Below are 27,786 nucleotides of genomic sequence, written 5' to 3' on the forward strand. Positions count from 1 at the left end.
CATCGTGGAATTTTTATTCGATTCTTCATTTGTTCTTATTTGAGTTAAATATTTTTTAAGTTTGCGTTTATGCGGATGCTTATGTCATGTTCTTTAGAAATCAGCCAATAGTGAAATATTTAATGCCTGATGATATTATTGTGCAGATTTCACTGTTACACTTTACGTTAAATTTCCAAAAACAATAACTTGAATGCTAGTTGCAACATACATATATAGTTTATAACCAAATGAAATGAGATGCACTTTCTCACGTAAAAATTGACGTATGAAAAATATCTGTAGTCGCAGCCTAATGACAGAGCATGAGAAAATACAACAATGGATTAAATGCTAAATATATGTTCTACTTCACTCATTCTTCCATAATTGCATTAAAAATATTCCAAAATAAATAGATTGAAAATAAAATTTGCGATATGTCTTAGAACAATTAGAGCTCGTTTATTATCTAAAATATTTATGTAACACACGTTGACGATTTTATTCAAGTGTTGTTCACCTATTAATCCCAAAAATAAGATGATTTAAAAGTTTTTCTATGGAGATGCATAATAAATTCAGAAAAAAGCGTCAACTGTTGCGTCAAAAAAAAACACTAAGACGCCAACAACCAACGAACTATATTCCAGGTGTATTAAAAAAGTAGACTCTTGGAAAAGTTTCTCTAAAATAAGGCACGCATGTGTATTTTAACGTTCTCTGGTACAGCTGGTAATGATTTATTTGCAAATTGAATAAAGTACAATATGAGATTAAGAAGCCAATTCCTAAGGTAAGTGAAATCTTGAAAAAGCAAAAAATTCAAGTGTTTTAAAGATCTTGGTTGGCCAGCTTGCCCTCAAATTGCTTGCGATTAAGATAGCTTGCACAACCTCTTCCATATTTTGACTCAAGATAATTAAATTGTCTTTTCAATGAAAATTTTTCGTGAGCAAGGCCTGTTTTGAAGGACTTTTACCAGCAGATATTTCACTGCTATAACATTTTGCATTTTTTGAAACTTTCTTTTCAGCTGTACCCTGTGCCGCGTTCTTGTTACGAAGAACTTTTAACCATAATATACTTTTTTGATACATTCTTACTATACACACGATATATAAGCAATACACGTTATATAGGCTATGCACACTGTACACACTATACACGCTATATACACTGTATAGGCTATACACACTATTTTGCTATATAGGCTATATACACTATATACACTATATATAGGCTATATACACTATATATATATATAGGCTATACACACTATATACACTATATAGGCTATACACACTATATCCACTATATAGGCTATACACACTATGTACACTATATACACTATATAGGCTATATACACTATATACACTATATAGGCTATATACACTATATTTATACTATATAGGCTATACACACTATATACACTATATAGGCTATGCACACTATATACACTATATAGGCTATATACACTATATACGCTATATAGGCTATATACATTATATACACTATATAGGCTATAATAATAATGGACTCCGTCGATTTCGACATATGAGGGTTCCACGAAGTGGAACATCCTGAGTTACTTAAATTATAGTGAAGGCAGCTGACCAGACTACAATCACTCGTACCTTTCATGCAACTACAACGCTGATATCAGCGTGACACATTTGTGACAAGGTTGCAACATTGCAGATGCAGATACAGTCCATCCGAGGACATAGTTTCCTCTACCAAATTTCCCACATGGCTTTGGTCAACCCGGCTAGGTTTACAGACACATTGCCAGATGTGCCACGAGCCTGGATTGAACCCGCCGTCTGGCTTGCAACTCCACGAATTAACCATTCAGCCACCCCCGTCCCATCCCATATATAGGCTATATACACTATATAGGCTATAGGCTATATATACACTATATAGGCTATACACATATACTATATACACTATATACACTGTATAGGCTATGCACACTATATACACTATATAGGCTATATACGCTATATAGGCTATATACATTATATACACTATATAGGCTATACACACTATATGGACTATATAGGCTATATACACTATATACGCTATATAGGCTATATACACTATATAGGCTATATACACTATGTACACAATGCATAGGCTGTAAACAGTAAGTGTTTTCACCAACGTCACAACGACGTCACAACGACGTCACAAGTTTCTACTGTCCGTTATTATATAGACGGAGTGTAACACAAAAGAAGAAACAATGGAAACATAAAAGTTAGATTATAACGTATAGTAAGAATATTGTGTTTAATATACAGTTTATAACATACATCAAACGACTTTTTCTGCATACAGCATTCCCACATCATACCTTGCCTTTTCTATAAAGCAATTGGTGACATATTACTTGTCATTCATCGTAGAAAAACCGGTTAAGGCTGCTTTCATGGAGTTAAGTACCAATTGCACAATTTATTAACCAATTTTAAAACAGAAATGTCTACAATCTTGATGAAACATGTTTTCAATCACTTTTGTTAACAAACAACTTATAACAGCTGCAAAAGGTGAATGGCTTCATTACATCCAGGGTGTCTGAGACATAGATATGTACGTAGTAACCATTTTCTTGAGAAGTATGTACTGGAATTGAACCAGTATACCAGCTAGTGGCTGGTAGCCATTCATAGCTTTTTTAGTTACGTGAGTGAGAATGAGCGGCTGTTAAATCAATAAATTTATCCCAGAGGAATCAGAAATCTAAATATCAAGAAAAAAGACAATTTGTGTCGCGAAAAAGAGCAATTTGTAGATCATAGATTGTTGCAAAATAAGCCGTTTGCACTGAACAACTACAAATGCGTGTATCTTCTTAGATGTATATACATGCAAGTGTATGTGCATACATTTTATTTACAAAAAGAGCAACATGCAATTAATTTTCTATTTATAAAAATTGCACACAAAAATATGATAGCACAGCTTTCGGCAACAAAATACTACGAATTATATGCATCTTCCTCTTCAACATCTTCATAAACGTCATCTTCACGAACGTCATCTTCATCGCTACAGTCTGATTCACTGTCACTACCGTATACGTTGACTATGGACTGTTCTAAGTCATGAAAGTATTGAAAACCTTTTTTCAACTGCACTCTGGCAAATGCAATTCCCCAGTTTGTGATGGCGAGACAACCATGCAGAGTCTTCGTTGTGTCTTTTCGCACACAATAGCGATGTTTATATTCAGGGGCGGATCCAGCAATTTTCGTGACTGATGCAGTACTGCGAGCGCCGAAGGCGCGAGTCCTCTAGGGGGGTCCGGGGGGCACGCTCCCCCGGAAAATTTTGAATTTTAGACCCTCGGAAATGTGATTTCCCGCATTTTGACGTTAAAATTTGCAAAAACCTTGGCTTTACTTAGTTAATTAAGTTTTCGTAAATTTCAATAATTTAAAATGAAAATTTTCCCTGTTTTTCTTGATTTGATCATGTCGAATTGAATTAAGCTGACAATCGATGGGCACAGACCTTTGCTCCATTGCCTCTTTAAAATGAGAGAAACGAATGGTGGCTGTTTTGTGTACTTGCTATTTCTTATTATGATCACGAAATCGCTGCAAAGCTACGTTCCATGTTTTAAAAGGTTCTTTAAATAGTTGTTTTAGTTTAGAAGCATTGTGAGTGGACTCGCCCCCAAAAAGAACACAATTTAAACAGAAAGCACCATCAACTCTGGCAGAGTATGCTAACCACGAAAATTCGGTCATGTTTAACCAGTCATATTGAAACTTTCTTCGACCACTACCTTTAATGATGGTTACAGGGAAATCGTAAGTTGACTCGGGTTTCCAGAGATTACAAATCAAAGCGTATTTATCTTGGTCAGTCAAAGGAGCAGACAAATTCACGAAGTTTGAAATATCGTAGCGATATCCAGTAACAACATCTGAAGCATGGAAGCATGGAAGTGTTTGAGGATACTATTTCCACTACAGAAGGCACAATTCTCCTTTCGAACAGTGTTTTAGTGGTGGGCTCCTCCAATATCTTTCTTCTTTTTGTCATGACTTGGTCAAGAGAAGTTTGCTTGAACTTTTTTTTTGAACTGGCTGGTTTGACACTTATTTGTGTTTCCTTATGTGGTGAGACATCTTGGAAAGCTGACAGGGACTCGTTAGCGTTTTTAATGAAACTGGTGGACAAGATTTCAGGAAAATACATATTTAGGAGATAAGGAGTAAAAAAATAGTGCTTCATCACTAATGCAAATGTTGGATTTTTTGCGACAGAGAGGTACATAATGATTGTTTGCTTTTGGGGCATTCTTCTTTTCTAAATAGTCCACTGGTTGAAATGCACAACGAAAGATGTGTATTTTGTCAGTCTCTTTTGCCAATTCAAACATCTCCCTTGGTTGGATAGTGCAATTAAACATAATTGAAAGAGAATCCATAACATCAGAAGAAGAAATGGGATAATAAGACTCAATAGGAAGTCTGATGACGCTTGACAATGACATCAAACACAGGAAAGATGAATAAACTTGATCATTAGCATTTCTACAAAGTTCTTCAAAAATAGCCTTTTTCTGATCTTTTTTATCAAAACATTCAAGTGCAGCATCAGATAGACACATAGCAAATGCATTTTCCTTACACCTAAACGCACCTTGCTTATGCTGCTGTTCAATCAAAGGATGGGAAGAATAATAAGGTATATTCATAAACAATTCTATGCTTGTAAGGCATCGAAGAGTGGTGGCTTAAGCCCGCCGCACACATGAGCTATTGGCAGAGCTAACAGCCACGCGTGAAATTTGCTCACATTACGTGTTTGCCGCAAACAGCCGCGACATTCGCTCAGCCGATACTTTTCGCGGGAAATTCAAACATGGCGGCTCATTTAAATCTTCATCGAGTGGCAGTCCTTTTAATATTTCTACGGCGACGCCGTCGCCGCAAGACTAATTTGCGAACAACGTGGAGCAAGTCATGGATTCTTAAACGCCAGGGCCGTGGTGTTTACGCAAATCTCCTCCAAGAACTGAAGGGCGAAGATCCCGAATCTTTTCGGCAATATCACCGATTAGATATCAACTCATTTAACTTTATTTTGAACATGGTTAGACCATTAATTCAGAAAAAGGAGACATGGATGAGAGCAACCATTAGTCCACATGAGCGGCTCGCAGTTACTTTACGCTATTTGGCAACCGGTGAGTTTTGGCACGAAGTGAACAAGTATGTGAATTAAAAAACAGAAAGTTTATTCATCATTTATTTTTTTGAAGGAGAATCGTTCAGAAGTCTCTCTTTCCAGTATCGTATGGGAGAACGAACGATATCTAATATTGTACTTGAAACATGCCAGGCGTTGTACAAATCAATGAAACAAAATTTCTTACAGTAAGTATAGAAGCTAATCAAAACAAAAGAAAGTCAACCAGGCTCAGCTAAAATAGCTATATGAAAAGTCACAGTTCCAATAAAATGTAACAACTCAGACTCCTTTATCAAACTCCATGATTGTTTCCAAAGTGGATATAATGTGGTGCAGAATACTGCGAAGTGCATCTATCTTGCTGTGGTGTATTTGAATTGTTTTGAACTGGATTTAACATGCCTATTTGTGCTTGAAATAACACATTACTGATTTGATACTGAGCATAATGTCTAGATTGTTGATCCATTTTTTTCAGTGACTCCACTAAAAATTTTCCAAATGATTCACATTCCCCTGGCTCTTTATCCTCTTGTGCTTTTTTGCTATCATTAACAATTGCAGAAGTCAGGCTTCTCATAACACTTAATTCTTCTTCCTCCAACTTTCTCTTCAACGACTTTCCCCTTGGCTTTGTTGGTAGTTTGGTTGACTTGATAACCTGTTGGTTATTGTCAGTAAGATCTAGCGTGTTTAAATCTTCATCAGAATCTATGGCATGTTGAAGCATGGAACCATTCTCATTATCACTGTTATCACGTGCCACCAAAGAGTTTGTCTGTAAAAAGGAAAATGATCACTATAAGTATTATAACTATAGCCTGGAGAATATTTCATACTCAACACAACCTAATTAGATTGTAAATTTTGAAGAGAAATATCAATTTTTTATTTATGTTTAGATACCGTTGACAGATAATGACTGGTAAAGTTGCTGATGGTTTTCACAAACAATGGAACTATCCATGCTGTGTGGGAGCAATAGATGGAAAGCATATAGCCATACAACAACCACCACACAGTGGCTCTGAGTATTTTAATTACAAACACTATTTTAGTGTCTTGCTTCTTGCCCTTGTGGATGCAAACTATAAATTCTTATTTGTGGATGTTGGGGCTACAGGGCTGAGCTGGGGATGCCGGTGTGTTTAAAATTCATTATTAAAAAGCTTTAGATGATAATAGCCTTCAACTACCACAAGCACAAGCAATTGAAGGAATCAAACAAAGATCTGTTATCATATCATTGGTGATGATGCATTCCCATTGAGAACAGATATCATGAAACCTTATCCTCATCGAAATCTGGATAAACCAAAACAAATTTTTAACTACAGACTCTCACGAGCAAGACGTGTAGTTGAAAATGCCTTTGGCATTTTAGCCAACAGGTTTAGAGTATTTCTGACAACTATCAAACTTGACCCAGAAAAGGTTGTTGACATTATCCTTGCTGCTTGCTGTTTGCATAACTTTATGATAGAGAAGAACAAGAATGATTATATCAATTTTCGGGATCATGAAGACACTGAAAACCGGGTACTTATACAAGGCCAATGGAGAGAGAACTATCAACTATTAGGGTTACAACCCAGTACATCAAGAAATGCAACAAATAGTGCAAAGAAACAACGTATGCATTTGACTGAGTATTTTGTGTCAGATGCAGGTTCTGTACCATGGCAAGAGAACATGTGTTAACTATGACTATTTTGATGATTGACTAAAAACTTACATCATCCATGTTAGACGCTGTTGCTCGGATGGCAACATGCTCTTCAAGGAATTGTAGTTTATCAAAACCCAAGAAGTTCTCTTAGAAAGGTTCCGCGTGCAGTTCGAAGGAGGTGCCTTTTGCCTTCGATAGCAATTCCTTAAAGTTAGTTTGTTCTTTACCCATTCCACTGTTAAAATTAAACAAAGCAATGTCGAGCATTGAGTGTAGAAGTTTTTCATGTAATATCACATCTCACAATTCACAGCAAAACAAGTCTACAAGAAATTGCATAAAATACCGTTTTTATTGACTGCTTTCGCAATTTCGTCCAGAGCCTTCTGCCTCATCACTCTGTCTTTAAATTCAGATGAACGAACATTATAGAGGCATGGATAATCTGGCCATAATTCTACTAATTTGTCTTCGAAACAACCTCGTCTATCATTTCATTTGCCTCCATGTTGTAAGTACATACATACATAATTGTAAAATCCGTGAACAAAGTAAGTGATTTTATTGGCTTACATTGGCTATCAGCTAAGCTCTTAACTCACAGCAGCCGCAAACATTGCGTTTCTTGGCACGAATGTTAAAAATTATCAAACATGACAAATTTTTTTCTCTTGGCCACGCGTGTCAAAATACGCTGGAAAAACTATGCGCACACACGAGTAAACAGCTAAGCAAATTTCACGCGTGGCTGTTAGCTCAGCCAATAGCTCATGTGTGCGGCGGGCTTAAGGTTTCATCACCACACATTGCAATGGAGCATGAATTATAAAGACAATTACCATCACCAGAAGTCCTATATTTTGATATAACAATGGAATAAGTGCAAACTATCAAATGACATAGAAATAAAACATTATGTTTTACAGAGTTTATAAGTTATGACAGCAATACATTAACTGCAATTATTTTTACAGGGAAGACACATGATATGTATCTGCATCAAAATTACGTCCTTTAAATCTATGCCTGCATTATAAATATAACCACAATCATTACTTAGATTAAAATATCAGCATTTATCTAAATAACCTATCCATATAGTAGAAGCCGTAAAGACATAAGCAAATCCAGGAATGAGTCATTTCACATTAAAACTTAAATTTCAAATGCTCTTGGGTTTGTCCATACCACCACCACATATGTGGGAAGTGACAAACAAATGTATTTAAATACAAATGATACAAACCACACAATATAAATAATATTAAATACAACATTAAAGGCATGTGCATTAAGAAGTCATAGAGCCTTTGAGTCTGCAGATTACAGATCTACTGTGCAAATTTATTTGCAAAATTGACACAATAACAATTTATTTGCACAGTTGCATACAGTACATCACAAAGTCTAGTCAATTATAAAATTTGTCGAATTTTTCTAGTGAAATCCAGTGTGGCATACTTATTAACTTACTAACTTTATTGGGAAGTGATTTATGCAGCGTAATTCCTGACTTCGAGGGAACTGCAGTTTTGAAAATTGACATATATGAACATGCTGTATGTCGCCCACTCGTTTTACTCAGTTTGGCTGCAATAAATTCTCGCATTCTTGCCGAGTGATGAAATCCCACTCATTCTTGCCTTTTCGTCATAGGAAGGCGGTTTATTCAACAAACCGCGCATTTATTTAACGTATCGTAAGATGACATTTTGAATGTTTCCAAATTAGCACAATTAAGTTGTCCATACACCAAAATTAAGTCATAAAAAGCAAATTACGCAATTGTATCGAACTGTTGCCACTGTCACTGTTGCTGTGATTTGTGATATGATTGGTTAAGCAATGCTCAACTGTTGCCACAATTAGCAATGTGATTGGGTTAGCACGTCTGGCTGTAGCCAAAGCTCGCTAAATTAAGCAACAAACTGTTGCCGATTTCATCATAATCCATTCAGTGTGATTTTGAACGATGCGATCGCGTTTAGATGATTTATAGGCACATACTTCATGTTAGTGTCTTTGTATAACCTTAATTTAACGAAGTACAACTTGCACTACGCATGAATGCAAAATTGCGAACCCGATTAATCGTTTTATGCGATTTTTATGGGACTGATATTTTTTGCAAAATTCTGACTGTTGCCTTTGCAACGTTTGCAACAGTCTAAATCCGCCCCTGATATTCATCTAGAAGAAAGCTCTATAAAACAAACATAATAATGTCAATAAGTATGTTCGTATTTTAAAAGATTGGTGTCATTTTCACTACTTATCTGACCTCTGTTTCAAGGAAAGAATAGTCATCAGATTCATCAACATTATTTGTAAATACTAAAAATAATTGCAAAATATGTTAAGCATGTACATTACATTCCACAGTATATAAATCATAACCTTTAAGCTTGTTTTAACATAATACGAACATTTATCTGTATACCTATCCTATCTTTAATCTTCTCTTTCTTTCACAAAGGAGAGGCAAAACGTTTTCCAAATAATAAATCATATAATTTTTCATCTCCATGTTCAGAAGTGCTTTTCCTCTTCCAATCTTTTAACTAACATGTACTTATCGACAATTTGTGCCTTGAAACGCAGGTATATCTAAATATTGTTAAGTAAAATAGTTGAAACTAAAAGCGAGCATGGGCGTCACAATATACATAGAACTATATTTGCAGATTCTTTACACACCAGGTGAAGTCGTACTATCTATGTCACACTGGTTAAACGACCAAACAAAATATCCAGACATGACTTCTTCGCGCTTGTCGTGGAAGACCACACAGACTTGAGGCAATTTAACTCTTCTCGGTGGATTTTATTTCGGACTTCTCTTTAGCGCATTTCTTTCTCATGGAAGATCTTCGTTTGCTAGAATCTACAGTACGTACATGTATAATATACGTAACAACGACAAATCGCAATTTTACAGCAATTTGGCAAAATGCTTTGAAATAATTCGCACAAAATAAGTGTAGGGTGGCCCATAAATATAAGTCTACATATTTCTACGAGGATGGTGTAGATGGTATTTACCCGTTTACTTTTAGATAAAGCACAATTTATCTCGAATAAAACTGTTCCATATTTTGCATTTTGTGTCGCCTACATCTAAAATCTAACTCACTTAGATTTTGCAACAAACTTTAAAATAATGCTTACAGTTACTCATAAAAAACCCCAACAAAACTCACCAGCAAGAGAAGTTATTTCTTTTGTGCATCTAGTGACTGAAAAATACAACATTTCTAATCTCTTCTGCAGCTTTGCTACTGTGATTTTTGCCAGCTGCGACTTTCCTTGCTCAAGAAGCTGCTCCTCTGTCACATGTCCATCTAAAAGCTGTCTTTTCAATTCCAGAAATCTTGTTGCATTTCGTTCAAGTTGTTTCACTTTGTTTTGAGCGTCATGAACGAAACGCCTATCACCCAATAATGTCTGCGTTTGATCATCGTTGTCTCTTACAAAATTCTCCAAATGTTGAGCATTTTCAACAGTTTGATGCAAAAGGAAGAACTCTTCGGCGGCACCTTTCAACGAAGAAACTCCAATTTGTTGTTCTAGAGAAACAACAAAAAATATTAATTTATCTACGTAATTACTAAGCACTCCATACAATACTGTATAGCTATATATTTTCCGGGGGTAAAATGAATTGTTAAAAATAACAATTGCCAAACATAAAAATTTGAGCCAGGCCAGGAAGTATTTCATATAGTTTCGTTTTAAATGTTTGAACAAAAATCAACCATAAGTACAGAACTGTTCAATACTAAACCATGTTTCTAAAAATATTTGAAAGTAAACAATGTTATAACAGAGGTATACCTCTCGCAAATTGTTGAACTTCTTCTTTCCACTGCATTATCGAGTCGTCCAAGTCTGAATCCTGGACATTAAGTTCGCTTCTTAACTTTACAAAATCGTCCTGGCAGATGAAAGTTTCGCGGGTCTTCGAAATACTAGTACACATAATGAAAAACAGTGAAAAATAATCATATTAGCGCAGTAAACGTATTGGGTTCAAACAAGACCTATACACAACTATGAGCTGTAAATTCATTTCATATTATACACGTACGTAGCTATAATTTTACGGTGGCCCACAGGTGTCACGGCACACACAAAACTTCTCACGGCACACACAAAACTTCTCACGGCACACACAAAATCGCACGGCACACAAAACTTCACACAAAACTTCTCAAGGCACACACAAAATCTCACGGCACAAGAGCAGTATTCGAAGAGACTGGGACTGATAAACATAAATGAAATATGGCGGAAAACGAAGGCGAAAGTTCTTCTGGCGGCGGCAAAAATATCACTCTCAAAGGCTATTTCAAATACATGCGAATGTTTTCACGACCTCAAACATGGATGACTTAGATGCTGAGGAAAATGAAGAGTTTGACGATGAAGATATAATACGATACTATTTTATAGAGATTTTACTTATGAAGAAATAAGAAGATTTTACAGAAACACGACATAGAATTAAGCATTAGCACTTTAAAGAGAAGAATAAAGAAATATGGTCTAGGAAGAAGGCAAGTTGAATACGCGTCTACTGTAAGAGAGTCAATCTGAACTATTGTTGATGGTCATGCCAGTCTTCAGGGTTATAGGTCAGTTTGGCACACTCTACGACTTAATGGCATACAAGTACCTCAGTAGCTGTTCAGGAGATTTTGCGTGAAATATGTCCGAAGGAACTGAACGAAGACAGCATCGCTTGAAAAGAAGGAATACCAAAATCCAGGCCCAAATTATGCTTGGCATTGACGGCTATGATAAAATGAAGCCTTTCGGATTTCAATACATGGTTGCATTGATGGGTGGAGTAGAAAGATACTCTGGCTAAAAGTAACTAGATCCAACAACCACCCAGGTGATATAGCCAGTTTTTATTTAGATGCTGTCGAACATTTTGGTGGATGTCCTGTTGATCTGGTAACAGATTTAGGCACTGAAAATGGAATAATGGCAGCCATTCAATCATTTTTCGGGATGATGCTGACAGCCATCGTTATGTCCCGTCTCCTAGAAATCAAAGAATCGAGTCGTGGTGGGGACTATTCAGAAAGTCGTGCTCATCTTGGTGGATAAACTATTTTAAAGATCTAGTGGATCAAAGGATAGTTGATCTCTCATCAGAGTTAGATATGGAGTGTCTTTGGTTTTGCTTTTCGGATGTGATACAAAAGGTTTTAGACGAAGTGAAAGAGCAATGGAACACCCATTATATCAGAAAATCACGTCATGATACTGTAAAAGGCAGACCTGACTCATTGTATTATTTACCTGAGCTATGTGATGGTGGCAATCACTTTTTACTGTCAGTTACTTCTACAGAAATTCATTATGCTTGATATATAAACGCAAAACATATTCCAAGAATATTTCAACTACGTGTTACAATCTTGTGATCTCGACAAGCCAAAAGATTGGAAACAGGCAACTGAGCTTTACAATATTCTTCAGTACTATGCAAAGTAAATATAATTGCCGACATTCAATTTCAACAGACTTCATGTAGCTATAGGCAGGCACGAAGCTAGAACGTTAAGTGGGGAGGGGGGTGAATATTCAAATATTCAACTCTGCCCTGCTGATTTGTTTTGAAATTATAATCACTAACAAAGCAAATCAGCAAAGCAGAGGTAAATATATGAATATTCACCCCCTCTCTTAATTCTATTTTGGCCATAAGACAAATTAATCTAATATATTTTGTTTATACAAAAAATGTAGGTAGTATCTTCTGTAGGTAGCAATCACATTTATCTGCTAACGTAAAAATTAACAAAGTGTATAGTAAATGTTTCCTCACTAACAAGCATTTGGTAAGTACATAATTTTGAAAGAAGTAAAATTAAAAGTTGCCATTGGGGTGAATCAAACAAAAAAGTAACCATTCCATAATAATCTGATAACACTGATAAGGTGTTACTGATTTAGAATGACAAGTTTCATTTTTTCCCAAAACTCTGACCCTTACAGTAGGCAATCATGAAAACGTGCTTGAAATCTTCACTTGTTTTCATATGCTCAACTGGTAATGTAATGTCTCTGCCACATGATCCTACGATTGGGAAACAGATTTTATGCATGGTATTACGTGCCATACAATCATGATCAAAATGAACTCCGATTCTTAACTTTTCTCCATTAATAGGGACATGTTTTTGTCCGGTGAGCCACCCCAGAACTCCTGATGGTGTTAGATCTGCAGACAGGGAAGTGATCCTTTCCATGTTGTCTTGCATGTTACCAAGACTATCTTCTCCATCATTCCATGTCAGATCTTCTATATAGCCTGTTACATTCTGGTCTTCCATACTCATTAACACATCTTGAAAGAAGTCAATCATTTCCTGTTCAATCACACGCCGCGAGCTTCCTTTTTCTGAATAATATGGCATGAAACATGATACTAAATAGTTAGCATCAGCTGGTTGTCCAGACCGTCCTTTGACAAAAAGCTGCTTGCACAAATCACGCTCAGCCTGCAATAAGGCCGAAAATCCATAGAGATCCAAACCTCTACGAAACTCGTTTAGATAGAGGAGACGTTTGCTGACGATGCTAACCATAACAGTACCAATGATATCATCAACATGCTCTTTATCGATCTTGCCAGTGTACTCGTGCTCCAAAATGACATCTTGCATCAAAGTCGGGTTATCTTTGATGCTTTTTATCAGTGTTTGCTCATGAGACGTTAAATGGTTTTCAGGAATAAGTGCATTCATGTTGAAATTTCCTAGAACAAGCATATCATAAACACAATCCTCTAGGAAACATGGCGGAGGACCTCCTTTGGCGATGCTATTTGCAACAATTTGCCACATGAATAAAATGTACCGTTGTGGACACTGAGCATTGAATTTTGGGGGCTTCCATCTGGAAACACATTCTTTCCAATTTCGTTCATGATATTTGTAAAATATTCCTTTGCCATAGCTCCATTATCAATGCCCTCCTCTCCTGCAAGATGCACCATCACTCGGTTCTTAGGACTTTTTCTCTTTAAAAACATCACTGGTGAAAAAAAGATGTTTTGTAGCTAATTTACTGCATTCATGTCATTGAAAAGCACTGAATATACTTTAAATCAACTAAGTGCTCTGAAATTACTTTGGAATCAATGGAATGCTTTTGTATCTCGTGTATTTTCAGTTAACATTAGTCATTACTAGACTATCAGCAGGGGCGGATCCAGCAATTTTCGTGACTGATGCAGTACTGCGAGCGCCGAAGGCGCGAGTCCTCTAGGGGGGTCCGGGGGCATGCTCCCCCGGAAAGTTTTGAATTTTAGACCCTCGGAAATGTGATTTCCCGCATTTTGACGTTAAAATTTGCAAAAACCTTGGCTTTACTTAGTTAATTAAGTTTTCGTAAATTTCAATAATTTAAAATGAAAATTTTCACTATTAAACAATTTCATCTTTATTATCAGCTTTCTCAAGTTTCATACCTTCTCAACAACTTTCAATCACGAGGGTATCATTCCAATACACAAGTGATTTTAAAAAGGGAGAAGCATGGCATATTTTTTTGTGAAAAGCAAAGAAACTATTTCACAGCACAAAAATAATCATGAGCCGCCTTCTTATATCAAACAAATGAAGCAAACGTTTTTGACCACATTCTTCTAACAGTCGTAAAAGTGATGTGAAAAGAAGGCAAGGACAACTAATGACGTTATTCTCCTATTTGCATTGATATTTCATAATACCACTCCTCCAACAGCAGCAGGAAAAGGAACGTAGATATAGCATAGAAATGTTCACGATGTAATCGTCGTACTAAAGGCAGGCAACAAGTAATAATAAATGTTATTCTTCTTATTTCGTTGATAATATCACTCCTCCAACAACAACAGAAAAAGATACGTAGATATAGCAAAGAAATGTTCAAGATGTAATCATCGTACCAAAGGCAGGCAACAAGTAATGATAAATGTTATTCTTCTTCTTTCATTGATAATATCACTCCTCCAACAACAACAGAAAAAGATACGTAGATATAGCAAAGAAATGTTCAAGATGTAATCATCGTACCAAAGGCAGGCAACAAGTAATGATAAATGTTATTCTTCTTCTTTCATTGACAATATCACTCCTCCAACAACAACAGAAAAAGATACGTAGATATAGCAAAGAAATGTTCAAGATGTAATCATCGTATTAAAGGCAGGCAACAAGTAATAATAAATGTTATTCTTTTTTTTTCGTTGGTAATACCACTCCTATAATCCAATGCATTGTAAATCACAGCATAGGCATCAAGAATTCTGTCAAGAGATTTTATTCCCTCTACCTAACAAGTTGTGGATGGTGACTTCAACTTTTTGAATTTTAAGCCATATTCGATCATTTTTTCGCTAAGATACTGCGAAACCCAACATGTTTTTTACTGGCAAAAGTGAGCAAGCTTTGGCAACCACCAAGATTAGCCGATGACTGGATAAGAAAAGCCAAAGTTATCAATCATCATTTATAACATCATAAGATAATTCTCCTTGGATGTTTTTTTGCAAATAAATCGATAACCTCGTCAATATCAAGCGGGATTTCGCGATGGACATTTAACATAGCTAAAGCACTTAATCGACTTTCTGACATGGAATTTCGCAAATATGTTTTAAGTCGTCTTAGGGTAGAAACGGATCGTTCACATGTACAAGTAGTTACTGGAATTGTTGCGAATATTAGAAAACCAGTTAATATGTTAAAAAAAGTGCCTCGTCACATCGCCGAGGTTAGACGGCAAGCTATCTTTAGATAAACGACATTTTTCAAACCACATTTCAAGCTCGGTGGGAAGAAGACGAGGCTGGGGCAGGTCGTCTTTATATTTGTTAAGAAACTGAGAAAATCTTTCTTTCCATCCCTCTGGATTCGACAAAACATTTTTTGGCATTCCATATGTGGCATCCAAAATGTTTAAGTTTCTTTCAGAAAAGCGCTTTTTAATTTCCGAAATAAGATGATCCAGGAAAGGAATGGACACAACCCTACGATAATACTCCAAAATGGACTCTGCTGAAGTATTGGGTCTGTGACTCTGTAAACGAGTTGTTCGTGGCTTAGAAGGAAGAGTACCAACAGCTTCAGCAAGGTCAGCAGCATTCTTGAACCACGTTTCATGCTTTCTTTCAATATCAGATCGGAACCTCTCCAACATAACGAACAAAAGAGAAACCTTTTCACGAGCTGCATTTGCATCTAGACTAGAATCTTGTAACTGAACAGTAAGTGGTCTGGTTATCTCCAGAAAGCCGGAAACAATTACAAGGACCAAAATAAACTGAAAATTGACGATGCTGTGATAGAGACCGTTAGCTTTTCAGTTGATCCGTCATTCCAGTGCCCGTCAACATTATCCTTGATTTCGTCTAAACATTGAACAATAGCCGGGAAAGCTTCGATAAAATTTAATAAACCGTCAATCCTTGCCACCCACCTGGTCTTACAAACGTCGATAATAACTTTGTGACGGCAGTTGGGCAGTTCTTTCTTAATTATCTTCTTTAGCAAATCAAAACGTTTTGGGGAAAATCGAAAGAACTCGGACGTCACACGAACTGCATCCATCATATTTCGTACGAACTGTTCTTTACAAGATGATGCAATACAACGATTAAGAATATGCGAATTACAATGCACATACACTGCTTTCTCTTGAATAGCCATTATTCGGGCTGCTGCACCAGAATATTTACCGGCTCTGTGCCACAAAGCTTTTGTGCTCTGTGCCACACATACAACAAAATCTCGCACTTTCAAAAGAACTTTCGCCCTCGTTTTCCGCCATATTTTATTTATGTTTATCAGTCCCAGTCTCTTTGAATACTGCTCTTGTGCCGTGAGAAGTTTTGTGCGCGTGCCGTGAGATTTTGTGTGTGCCGTGAGAAGTGTTGTGCGTGCCGTGAGAAGTTTTGTGTGTGCCGTGAGGAGTTTTGTACGGTGGCCATAAGGGACACAATACTTCCATGCAAAATATTATGTTTTTCATTGAACATTTAATATTTCCACGCAAAATACTATGTTTTCCAAGGAACATTTAATATTTCCGTGCAAAATACTATGTTTTCCATGGAACATTTAATATTTCCTTGCAAAATACTATGTTTTCCATGGAACATTGTTGCTTCGCCGTACAATATTGCTTGTTTTCCGTGCAACGTTCAAACTTGTGCGCGCGCATATTAAGATCTAGAAATGGATCAAAAACATTGTGATCGAAACCATCGAATCCATCGAATCGAAGAATCGAACCCAATCGAACCAATATGGCAGCTTGTAAGCATTGTTTAGTAGAGTTTCCTTGTCAAGTTCACATTACGTTTTGTGCTTCATGTGGAATTACACAAACGGGTAAGATATTTCTCAAATACTAAATTCTGTTTATTATTCACATGAGGCCTTAAATGCGATATAATGTTGTTAACAACAGAGAATGAACGAGAAATTATTGAAAATTATTTTCATGCTGGATATAAATACGACCTCATTGTTTGTTTGCTGATGAAGAAACATGGTATTGAAATGACTGTTCGTACTCTCAAAAGACGTTTGAAATCATATCATTTGTCTCGTCGAAATGAAAACATATCTGAGGACAATGTGAGAACCCTTCTCAGGCAAGAAATGCAAGCTGCTGGAGGTTCATTAGCCGGTTATCGGAAGATGTGGCACATTCTTCGAATTAAACATCATGTGCATGTTCCCCGGAAACTTGTTGCGACAATTCTAAGACAACTTGACCCAGAGGCAAGTATTAGAAGAAGAAGGAAAAGGCTTCAAAGGCGTCAGTATATTTCTCAAGGTCCAAATCAATGCTGGCATATTGATGGTATGTTTTTTCATGTAAAATTTGTTTATATATCTACTTCAGTGACAAAATTTAGCATATGAATTATAATTGACTACCAACAGGATATGATAAATTGAAGCCATTTGGTTTTCCTATCCATGGTGCTGTTGATGGCTTCAGGAAGGTTTTATGGTTGGAAGTGGTAAAGTCAAACAATGCTCCTGAATCAGTTGCACAGCTCTACTTGGATGCTGTCAGAAGATACAGAGGTTGTCCACTTCAAATAAGATCTGATTGTGGTACTGAAAATGGTGTGATTGCTGCTGCTCAATGCTATTTTCGAGCCAATGATAGTTGGCCAATGGAAGGAGAACAAGCTCATACATTAGGGACATCTACCCATAATCAGAGAATTGAAAACTGGTGGTCACATCTTAAAAAGTCATGTACAAGTTGGTGGATCCAGTTTTTTAAAGACTTTGTTCAGCAAAGGCAGCTGAACTTGTGTGATGACAATGTTAAACAATGTTTATGGTTTGCCTTTAATGGAGTTGTTCAAAGTTCTCTTGATGAAGTGCAATTATATTGGAATACACATCATATAAGACCGTCAAGACATGAAACTGTCTCTGGAGTACCTGATATATTGTTTTCCATCCCAGAGCAATATGGAGGCTTTGATTGTCTAGTCCAAGTCCCTGATGAGAAGCTGCAGGAAGTTGAAATGAGAATTGCACAGCAAGAAACTGAAAATGGGAAAATATTCCAAGACTATTTTAATTACTTAGTGGACATTCAACAACTAGAGTTTCCAGAAGACTATAATGATGCTACAAATATTTTTGATAATTTGATGAGTTATGTGTAGTTAATATGCAGTACTTAATAGTTTGCAAAAAGTATTCTTTTGACAACAGAACAATATCATATGTACATTGAAGGACTTTGTTTTCAAGTTCATATAAAACCAAATCCCGAATACTCCAGTAAGGCATTGTCCATCGCTAAGTCAAAATCATTAGTATTATCAAAGTGAATTGGAAAGCAGATACTTGGGTCACATGTAGCAGCAGTTGGACGGCATTTACAATTCGCAGGGCAGCCATGCTTAAATTTGACAGTGATGTGCTTTTCTGCTCCCAGTGGTGTTACAGAGTGGCTTCCAGTGATGAATCTGTACAGCGTTTTTAATGATGTGCTAGTGTCTATAAAGGAAAAGTGTTTAAGATAGTCAAAAGCCATTAAAGTAGGTACAATTGCATTTATCTCTCATTCACCTTTTGTGTCCAATTCTTGAATATAGTCACAAAAAAATTTGTGGACATTTATTTCCAATTGCTTTTTGTTGCTTCCCTCCAGGCTAAACTCTACAGTCATATTTTCAAGAACAATGTCTGCAGTCAAGCAAAAATTAGCAACACCATCCAGTGTAAGCATTGATGCCATTATCTCCCGGTGATGTTGAATTTGCTGCAGAACCCCAAAAAGTGTAAGACCAGTTTTTAATTGGTCCATCATTGCCAACATATGGCCAATTCCTGCAATTACAATCGACCTACAACAAAAGATATTGATGTGTCAAAAAAGATGAACAATGTAGATTGAACTGTATGTATGAAAACATGACCATGGTTTTATACCGAATAATGTTGTCTCGTGAGGCCAATTTCTCCTTGGAGGGAACACCCCTGTAGCCGATTGATTGCAGAATGTTCATCATGTCATCTGAGCAAAGCAATGTCCTCAGCTCCTCATCACTCTCACATTTAACTAACTGAATGCAATTAAGAATGCTATGGTAATAAGTAGAACAAATGAGAGTTAATTTTTTCTATTCTTTAAGCACAGCTTTGAGATATTTTAAAGTGAAATTTGCTTGCTTTTCTCAATGAGTGCATATTTTTTACCTTATCAATTTCATCTTTGAAATTAGCATCATGAACCAACTCCAACCAGCTGTTGGCCTGTATGCTATTTACCCCTTCAGCCACATAATTAAATACATTCTTTGCCAAGAAGCATGGGGCTGGTCCTCCCTGTGCCAGAGAGGATGATATTAACTCACCAGCAACCATGAAGTCTTCATTTGCTAGTGCTCGTGCACTAAACAGTGGATAACCATTTGCATCATCAAAGTTGACTTAATGTGTTGTAGGACATCTGTCAATACAATGAAACAGACTTAGCATTAAACAAGGTATAAAAACAAATATTCAAATTACTACATATTAGTTTCTTTGCACAGTTGTACAGTATGAATTGAAAAAAATCTTCACTGATTTTCTCACCTGTGAAAAACTCCCTCCTTGGGCCACCACCATCAATAGAAGGTTCACCAGCAAAACAAATTTTAAGATTTCCTCCTTCAGCAAACCATTTTCGTTTCCGTGCATCCACATAATCTGCAAAAGCTAATCGCCTACGAATAGTAACTCTGTTGGTCGACAATCTGTTAACATTGTCCTGAATTAGATGAACCACTTCTTGCATAGTGGCAACAGTTGGCTGTCCAATTTCCTCTTCAGCAATGAGTGTGTTTTCCAGGTTATTTTGATCGTCATCTGATAACTTGCCAATTGGGTCTATCCACCTTTCTGCACACATGTCTGCATGAGCCTCTATGTCTGCACGTGAATAATATCCAAGACATGTAGGGCATTGATGTTGCAATAGATATTTTTCTATTCCATGCTGAGACAATTGTCCTTGTGACATACTACAAACTTGAGACGTTGAGGTAAATGAACTTTGAGAAGACAAAGAAGAGGATTGGAGGATTTTATTACTTGCATCTTCATTGAAATCCCCACAACCTGTTGTGGCCAATGACTTTGATGTTGAAGGTTGAGACTCATGATACTTCATCGAAATCTCTTCAAGTTCCTTGTCAGAACTTTCATCAGAAATTGAATTTTCAAAATCATCTTCTGTACATAGCCAGAAATACATTTTGGAGTATGGCAGCAACAAATCTTCTTTATATTTTGAAAGCACAAATGGTATGTTGGTCTGGGGTAAATACCTCACAATTGACATGTCATTATACAAAAGAACATATTTGTTATACTTGTTAAATTGTTTATGATGTCTGGAATGTTTATCAATTGCTTTTTCAAGAAGAGCATTTCCATCAACATCTTCATCAACTGCAATTGTTATTGTCCTTGACTTCACCCTTACCAATACACCATCTCCATTTTTGTCTTTTACAATGCCAACCTGCACCTTCACCTCTTTTGACAACTTTGCTTTTTTTCCACCAGGTTTTGGCTTAAATTTTGATGATCTGTCTTCCTCTTTCTTCTTACGAAACTCTTCAAATGAAAGGGGCTTTACTCCAATGGTCTTGCTTGGAGGTTTTGAGCCTATTTCTATGTTCAAAAACAGTTTGAAATATATTGTTTAAGAAAATAATACAACAGCCAAAAATATGAGAAAACATATGAGAAGAATAGGGATAGACAAGAAGATTTTAAATAAATAAAAAGTAGAATGAACAACTTCCATTTTACAATTGAACGAACGTTCGTGCACTTGTATTTTATAAACTATAGGGTTGTGTACTTACCGACATCTGATAATGCACAAAATCCACAGTTGTGGCAAAATTTGGCTTTATCCAAAAGCTTTGTTCCACAACTTTGGCAGAACATTTTGCTATAAAAATTCCACTTTCAGACTCGTGTTTTATGAGATTCAATGATTAGATTTACCAAATAGATTTCCTCGAAACTTCAAGTAACTGCATTATATTCAATTCATGCGCGCGCACAAATTTGAACGTTGCACGGAAAACAAGCAATATTGTACGGCGAAGCAACAATGTTCCATGGAAAACATAGTATTTTGCACGGAAATATTAAATGGTCCATGGAAAACATAGTATTTTGCACGGAAATATTAAATGTTCCTTGGAAAACATAGTATTTTGCACGGAAATATTAAATGTTCCTTGGAAAACATAGTATTTTGCGTGGAAATATTAAATGTTCAATGAAAAACATAGTATTTTGCATGGAAGTATTGTGTCCCTTATGGGCCACCGTAGTTTTGTGTGTGCCGTGAGATTTTGTTTGTGCCGTGACACCTGTGGGCCACCGTATAATTTTGACAATTAACTGAAGACATATACAACGTGTAACCTTTTTCATTCGAATAATAAGTGATTTTGCCAAGTTTAAAATTTTTCGCTTGTTCCAACTCAGAAGGTGTTCAGTAATGCATTCTCGTCCTTAATACGTACAACCATTAATGCGCACATTAGTTCGTGGACTTAATCGACCAAAAAACCTGAGTGGATATACAGATAAGAAAATAATACTCACCGGAGGCCGTCATATTTTTAGTAGTCGAGCCAAGTCTTGACAAATACGAATTTATTTGCTCAACTTCTTCGCCAGCAGTTGCTGCCGCACTACTTTGCCATCTTCCGCTCCAAATAACCTAAAAAGTGTGAAAAGAATCATCTACTCAAGACAACCCATTTCAGATTTATGTAACCATGGTTTAGTTACGTGAAATACAGTATTATTACAGTTTGAAAAAGCACGCTTTGTCTCATAAAATCTTTAATAGAGCATTATCGTCGGCGTAAGTGGTATTTAGCTTACGAGTTATTGGGTAAACAATCATAACTTACGTATGTAACGTACCTGACATGACCAACTGTGTGATTTCCCATGCATTATAGACAGTGCTGGTGCAATATTTTTTAGCGCATTTTGATTTTCTTCCGATGTAACACGTAGAGCCCAAGGCCAATATTTGCATATAATATCTTCCCACTTATATTTAACTTTATGTGGTTGTAAAAAGTTCATATGCAAGTAGTGAGCATAGCCATAAATTTCTCCTCTGAACATGTTCAAAGTAGCTTGAGCAATCGAGTGCCTGCATCCAGCAACTTCAAGTCCAGTCTCATCTTGGTTTTTCTTTAATTTGGAGACCATTTTTGCAGCTTTCCAATGGGTGTCGCCACAAGAATTATCTTCATTCTATAAAAAATGCTTTAACCTAATAATAGATTACTACCTTTCAATCCTACCTCATAACACATTACCTGAATTGACTTTGAACCAAGACTTTTTAAATGAGAGTCCACAAAACTATTGTTTGCAATCAATACATCACGATAATAACATTGGACTGGACCCCTGTGGTAAAAGTAAGTTATCAATTTAGAACACAAGCACTCATAAACCCAACAATGCAGGTAAAGAATCAAACATGAGCAGTAGGTCTTTTTCTTGGATTTGTTAAATCGGTTCAATTTATTAAAACATAAAAGTATCTGAATCGTTTACAAAGGGTAATTCCATTTTTACAAGTTTGAGAATTCGCCATCCAATATCACAAACCTTGGTACTTTGCTGAATCTGTACACTTTTTGATTTCCATCAATATGACATGAATGTTGATCAATACTACAAGGAGGGCAATTTTTCCATGTCTGCTCATGAAGAAGGTCAATTTCATGTTGGCAATAGCTCCATTCAGCAAATGATTTTCTGAATGGGACTGAATTGATAACATTTTCCTAGTGAAACCAGTTCCAAATCAAAACATAGCACAATTATATACTATTTGTTGATTATGCAAAACCCCACTATACTATAATATAGTTCTCATACTTCAAACATACACATTATATGAAGCCTACAAAAATTGACATGTGCTTGTTACAAATTTTAAACAAACTTTCCTTGACTTCCCAGAATTTACCAAAATTCACAGAAAGAAATGATCATAAAGGATTATTTTGAAATCAAGATTTATTTCTTGTAGCTTTTGGTTTGCAAGACAAAAAATACACACAAAGTAAAAAGCACACTAACAAAGATATGTAGATAGCATAAAAAATAATCACCCTTCCTCTAGAGCTGGAAATATCTTCCAAACTTCTTACAAAAACAGATTGTGATGACCCAGGCATCCTCTTTCTAAATGCATCTTACAAATTAAAGACATCTTGACTAACTATGTAATGAAAATTTTCAGGGCTACCAGGCCACCAGCCACTCTCAATTATACTGTCAACAGAAATTGGTGACCACTTCCATTGACAAGATGAGCAATGTACAGTGAACCAATTAAGATCAAATTGTCCTGTTGAAGACAAAATATAATCAAAAATAACCAGTACAGTGCTGAAAATATGCGCTTCAAAGAAATCAAATCCTGGGCTTTCATAAGAAGCCAGCAACTTCATCAATGATTTGAAGTTTTTAGTTTCAATCTAAAGTCTATGAATTAGTGATTATCCAACCTGCTGCCTATGTACTTTTCTAAATGTGACTAAGATAATGAGCCCCTAACAAATCCGATTTTAATAAGATGCATCATATGTACATCCATATATCAAAAATTGTTATTTGGATTCTGTAAAAAAATTGCATAAGGACATTTTCACCTTCACAAGTGATCATAATCACAAGAGAGCTGTTGATCATAATCACAAGCGAGCTTTGATAGCTAAGACGGCTGGTGTTTGAAATAGAGGCAGCCTTACTCGTCTTACTTACTGCATTAACTCTCACAATCTCTTCGCTGTAACAACGAAAGTGTTAAAAAGCCAACATTAAAATTTTCTTGCAAACTGTGTGAAAAGTATATGTACTAAGAAATTCAACAGAAGACGTTGAAATACTTAATGATTTCATCGTTAATATTAAACGACTTAAGAAATTTGTAATGTAGAAATTACTTATCCGAACAAGTGAATTATTGGAAGCCTTGAACTAAAAGTCAACACTTTCAACCACTATGGCATAAATTTCACAAAATATCGTGACAAAATGTCGTAAAATCTGATACTATAATGCAAGAAAAATGCCGTATTTCACTAACAAACCTCTCATCTTTTTCATCGGTTTCCTCCCAACTTTCAGATTCACTGACACCAGAAACGATTTTGCACGAAAGTTCGTCAGTTGCATGTCCAGCCGTATCCTTACCAAGCTCTCTGATACAATTTAATATTCATAATTTTAAAAAGCTATCACTGTATATGTAAAAGAAATGTATTATATAACATGTATGCAGTTTGTGATATTCGGTTATTTTATGGTTCACGCAGGGGAATGAGCAATTTAGCTACCTTTCATCGACTTCCATAATTTCTATTCGTTCTCCCATTCCGTCGCCACCACATTTTTGTTGCACTTGGCTTGTACTGAAAATACAATTAACATAGAAAACATACACAATGTAAGTGCAGTTCTCAATTTGGGAATTGGGAACTTGATTTTCATTTACCTAGCCGATTTAAGCATTTTGTACGCCTGTAGCGCAGATTTAGCAAGAGGGAATCTTCTCTAATAGCGTCATTTGCTAAGGTCTTTTCGCCCTTGTCGCTGTGAGTTTTAAATGGTTTGCTAGAGGACTTGTTCCCTCTAGCAAGCCAAAATTCGTTTGCCTTGCCTAAAACAAAGTAAGCAAAAGCCCATTGGGGTTTTCTCGTGTCCACTCTTTGCTCGCTTTGCTTCTGGTCCTGTTTTCTGCTGCTTGCTATGTCTTTTAAACATGTTGGCAAACTAAAACTCTATAACACACAATTTTTATGGTTACAAATGTGTCGATAGCCAATCTTGGTTGTTTATTATTGTTTTTATAAAACCCACTGACAGTGTCATGCCACTTTTCTTTGTGACGCAAACACGATCACTCTTACACACGACTAACATTCTAACACTAGATAATTGTTCTGTTACCTTCCTTAGACAGTGTTTGCTGCTTATTTTTAGCCACTGCTGCTGTCTCAGTTTTTGCACAGCCACTACACAAGACCTGGGCACCAAAACCTTCATCATCATCTGCTGATGTTGAGCAAGGCGGAATTGCGTGGCACGTTTTTTTGCAAACTTTGCAAAAATGGCTTCCACATTCCTTCTTGCATGAAACGCAAACTAGTAATTAGGCAACAACAATGAAAACATAAGTTAAGATAATGTAATGAACGTTTTTTTGGTATCAAAGGCAAGCAGCACTAGTTTTTAGCAACACACAAATGTTGGTTTGGTACTCTTAGTGAGAAGTGAATATTGTCGAGGAATCACCGAATCAGCTCCTGCAATCAACCAATGGCTGATATATATTGTGTATATTGTTGTTCGGAAAATTTTCGGCTATTGTAACGCGTGAATTTACCTGATTTAACTGCTTGAATCTCAGCCATCTAGTAAAAATAAATAAACAATTAGATAAAAAAGTTTGTCAAAAAATCTCGCTTTATCACCAAACAATAGCGAGCTAAGCCCTGTTAGTTCGTTAGCAAACCGGTTTTAATTATAAATTGCTTCATTTATCAATATGTTTTATGTAAGGATTGTGAATTTTATTTGCCTTAAATGTATTAAAACATGCTTTGTAGTTTGTAATACAAGAAATCCTTTCGTACCACTACTTTTAGGTTACACAAAAAACATAACTGTTAAATAATAACTTGTTTCCCGGGCGTTTAGTGTTAGAAGCGTTAATGCTTTCAGAATTTTTATCATTTGTAATTTTGTATCAGTACTTTTGATTTTACTAAACCATTACGTGTACTCACCTTACAAATTTGAACACCCCAAGTTGGTTTAATTAAATATCACGTATCACCGTAGAATACACCGAAGAATCGATATGGTTTGCCTTGAAGTCACTTAAAAAGAGAAAGCTCGAAAAACGAAAGCAAAGAATGTGTAGTTAATCTGCTCAGATATCATATTTCTAGTCATCAAACGCTTATTGGCTTACCAAAAAAATTAACGGAACTTGCCTGTCAAAACAGCTTGTAAGATTGACATTCAACAGGCAACAATTTTTTTCAACGGAAACAACAGCGCTGCAACGCACATGTGCTGATATTGCGCAATAATTTCTCGCGCTGCGCGGCAAATTTCACAAATGCGCGGCGAACAAGAAATTTTTTAAAATCTGCGCGTCAGGACGCGCATTTCTCCCGAAATTGCGCAAGCTAGATCTAGGTTGCGCAAGACAAACTTTCCAGTCTGGAGTACATATGGACTACGTTGTCGAGAAAAGGCTGTTGTCCATTCATCTAATTTTAGGTGCTAATGATTATGTCAAAATTTGCACACCTGAGAAACTCAGAGTAGGACGTATTGGGGGAACCGGTAGCAGAACGTACTCGGTTTGGTTGGGCAGTAATGTCACCTGGAAACGATGAGCAAGAGAAGCCTAAGATGCCTTAATTCTCTTTTATGCAAACTGAAACGTGAAAATATGTTTATTGGGTACGACGCAGTGATACGAGAACAACTACAGCAAGGAGTTGTTGAGAAGGTGAATCATAAAGCGAAGGGTAAGGAATTTTATCTGCCACACAAAGCAGTCGTAAGGAAGGACGCTAAAAATACGAAACTACGAATTGTGTACGATGCGTCGCCAAGTGAGTAGAGTAATTCCCCTTTTCTTAACGACTGTTTGCTAACTGAACCACTATTACATAATCAGCTCTGGTGCATCATTGTCCGTAATCAATTTCATCCAGTAGCTATCACTGGAGATCTGAAAAAGGCCTTTCCACAGGTTCGAGTGCGTGAAAGTGAACGAGATGCCTTACGTTTTCACTGGATGAAGAACATTAACAGTAGTTAAATAGAAGTGCTTTGATTTACTTGAGTGGTGTTTGGGCTAACACCATCGCCTTTCCTTCTCAACAGAGTGCTCTAGGAAGACCTTAACATCTTGGAAAACTGTTATCCTGAGGTCGTCGAGGAGATTCGCTAGCGCTTATACGTGGACGATTTGATTTCCGTAGCATCTACCACCGAGCAGGTGAGAGAGTTAAAGAGTGCAGCGGTGAAGATTTTTGACAAAGCGAAATTTAGAAAAATTCAGATTTAAGCATATTTTTAATTTTAGAAAACTTAATAAACCCTCCATATTGTTGTCTTCCTCCTCTTTGTCGTCTTCCCATTTTTTGGAAATAGTTTTTAATATAAAAAAATACTATTTTTTTATATTAAAAACTCTTTTTTTCAAAAAATCTAGCTCTCTCTCTATGTATATATTAAGACAATTGTAATACTTCTGCATAAATAAACAGATATTGCTTTTCATGCATACATTTATTGAATTTGCTTACT

General features: G+C 36.3%; 4 protein-coding genes and 3 long non-coding RNA genes across 8 annotated transcripts; all 7 read right to left on the reverse strand.

Moving 5' to 3' along the window:
* Positions 1-5,221: 5,221 nt before the first annotated feature.
* LOC124457399 lies at positions 5,222-6,986 on the reverse strand. The gene is made up of 2 exons (XM_047007664.1): positions 6,932-6,986; positions 5,222-5,974 (listed from the first exon to the last, which is right to left on the reverse strand). Exons 1-2 carry the CDS (start codon positions 6,938-6,940, stop codon positions 5,489-5,491), a joined length of 495 nt encoding a protein of 164 aa, XP_046863620.1. The 5' UTR covers positions 6,941-6,986; the 3' UTR covers positions 5,222-5,488.
* A 2,683-nt stretch (positions 6,987-9,669) lies between these two features.
* On the reverse strand, positions 9,670-10,844 carry LOC124458395. The gene is made up of 3 exons (XM_047008418.1): positions 10,700-10,844; positions 10,066-10,431; positions 9,670-9,749 (listed from the first exon to the last, which is right to left on the reverse strand). Exons 1-3 carry the CDS (start codon positions 10,842-10,844, stop codon positions 9,670-9,672), a joined length of 591 nt encoding a protein of 196 aa, XP_046864374.1.
* A 4,763-nt stretch (positions 10,845-15,607) lies between these two features.
* Positions 15,608-16,572, reverse strand: LOC124458397 (52 kDa repressor of the inhibitor of the protein kinase-like). The gene is made up of 2 exons (XM_047008421.1): positions 16,216-16,572; positions 15,608-16,147 (listed from the first exon to the last, which is right to left on the reverse strand). Exons 1-2 carry the CDS (start codon positions 16,570-16,572, stop codon positions 15,608-15,610), a joined length of 897 nt encoding a protein of 298 aa, XP_046864377.1.
* A 1,870-nt stretch (positions 16,573-18,442) lies between these two features.
* On the reverse strand, positions 18,443-21,405 carry LOC124457398. 2 transcript variants are annotated; one of them, XM_047007663.1, is made up of 6 exons: positions 21,264-21,405; positions 19,984-21,066; positions 19,603-19,855; positions 19,336-19,469; positions 18,973-19,250; positions 18,443-18,900 (listed from the first exon to the last, which is right to left on the reverse strand). In XM_047007663.1, the coding sequence occupies exons 1-3, from the start codon at positions 21,346-21,348 to the stop codon at positions 19,785-19,787; spliced, it is 1,239 nt and encodes a 412-aa protein (XP_046863619.1). In that variant the 5' UTR covers positions 21,349-21,405; the 3' UTR covers positions 18,443-18,900; positions 18,973-19,250; positions 19,336-19,469; positions 19,603-19,784. The 2 variants fall into 2 exon arrangements, with proteins under 2 accessions (XP_046863619.1, XP_046863618.1); XM_047007662.1 differs by having other exon boundaries at positions 19,336-19,855.
* A 1,226-nt stretch (positions 21,406-22,631) lies between these two features.
* Positions 22,632-23,225, reverse strand: LOC124457400. Its single transcript, XR_006952559.1, has 3 exons — positions 23,053-23,225; positions 22,755-22,848; positions 22,632-22,689 (listed from the first exon to the last, which is right to left on the reverse strand). It is a non-coding gene; the product is annotated as an uncharacterized LOC124457400 (long non-coding RNA).
* Positions 23,226-24,151: 926 nt separating this feature from the next.
* Positions 24,152-24,817, reverse strand: LOC124457401. The gene is made up of 3 exons (XR_006952560.1): positions 24,792-24,817; positions 24,546-24,656; positions 24,152-24,241 (listed from the first exon to the last, which is right to left on the reverse strand). It is a non-coding gene; the product is annotated as an uncharacterized LOC124457401 (long non-coding RNA).
* A 695-nt stretch (positions 24,818-25,512) lies between these two features.
* LOC124457402 lies at positions 25,513-26,426 on the reverse strand. Its single transcript, XR_006952561.1, has 3 exons — positions 26,244-26,426; positions 25,841-25,868; positions 25,513-25,599 (listed from the first exon to the last, which is right to left on the reverse strand). It is a non-coding gene; the product is annotated as an uncharacterized LOC124457402 (long non-coding RNA).
* Positions 26,427-27,786: the final 1,360 nt, after the last annotated feature.

The sequence above is a fragment of the Xenia sp. Carnegie-2017 genome, unplaced genomic scaffold, assembly GCF_021976095.1.
Source record: "Xenia sp. Carnegie-2017 unplaced genomic scaffold, XeniaSp_v1 HiC_scaffold_6, whole genome shotgun sequence".
In the NCBI taxonomy this organism is placed as follows: Eukaryota; Metazoa; Cnidaria; class Anthozoa; order Malacalcyonacea; family Xeniidae; genus Xenia; species Xenia sp. Carnegie-2017.

What these genes read in the sequence shown, in the direction of transcription:
- LOC124458395 (XM_047008418.1), bottom strand. Translation starts at nt 10,844, where the DNA reads ATGTGTACTAGTATTTCGAAGACCCGCGAAACTTTCATCTGCCAGGAC. An exon ending in AGTTCAACAATTTGCGAGAG is followed by an intron (nt 10,432 to 10,699) that starts GTATACCTCTGT and finishes TTGTTTCTCTAG; the next exon opens with AACAACAAATTGGAGTTTCT. An exon ending in AGAAATAACTTCTCTTGCTG is followed by an intron (nt 9,750 to 10,065) that starts GTGAGTTTTGTT and finishes TACGTACTGTAG; the next exon opens with ATTCTAGCAAACGAAGATCT.
- LOC124458397 (XM_047008421.1), bottom strand. Translation starts at nt 16,572, where the DNA reads ATGGCTATTCAAGAGAAAGCAGTGTATGTGCATTGTAATTCGCATATT. An exon ending in GATCAACTGAAAAGCTAACG is followed by an intron (nt 16,148 to 16,215) that starts GTCTCTATCACA and finishes GGCTTTCTGGAG; the next exon opens with ATAACCAGACCACTTACTGT.
- LOC124457398 (XM_047007663.1), bottom strand. Translation starts at nt 21,348, where the DNA reads ATGTTCTGCCAAAGTTGTGGAACAAAGCTTTTGGATAAAGCCAAATTT. An exon ending in TTGTGCATTATCAGATGTCG is followed by an intron (nt 21,067 to 21,263) that starts GTAAGTACACAA and finishes TTTTGAACATAG; the next exon opens with AAATAGGCTCAAAACCTCCA. An exon ending in AAGGAGGGAGTTTTTCACAG is followed by an intron (nt 19,856 to 19,983) that starts GTGAGAAAATCA and finishes TTGTATTGACAG; the next exon opens with ATGTCCTACAACACATTAAG.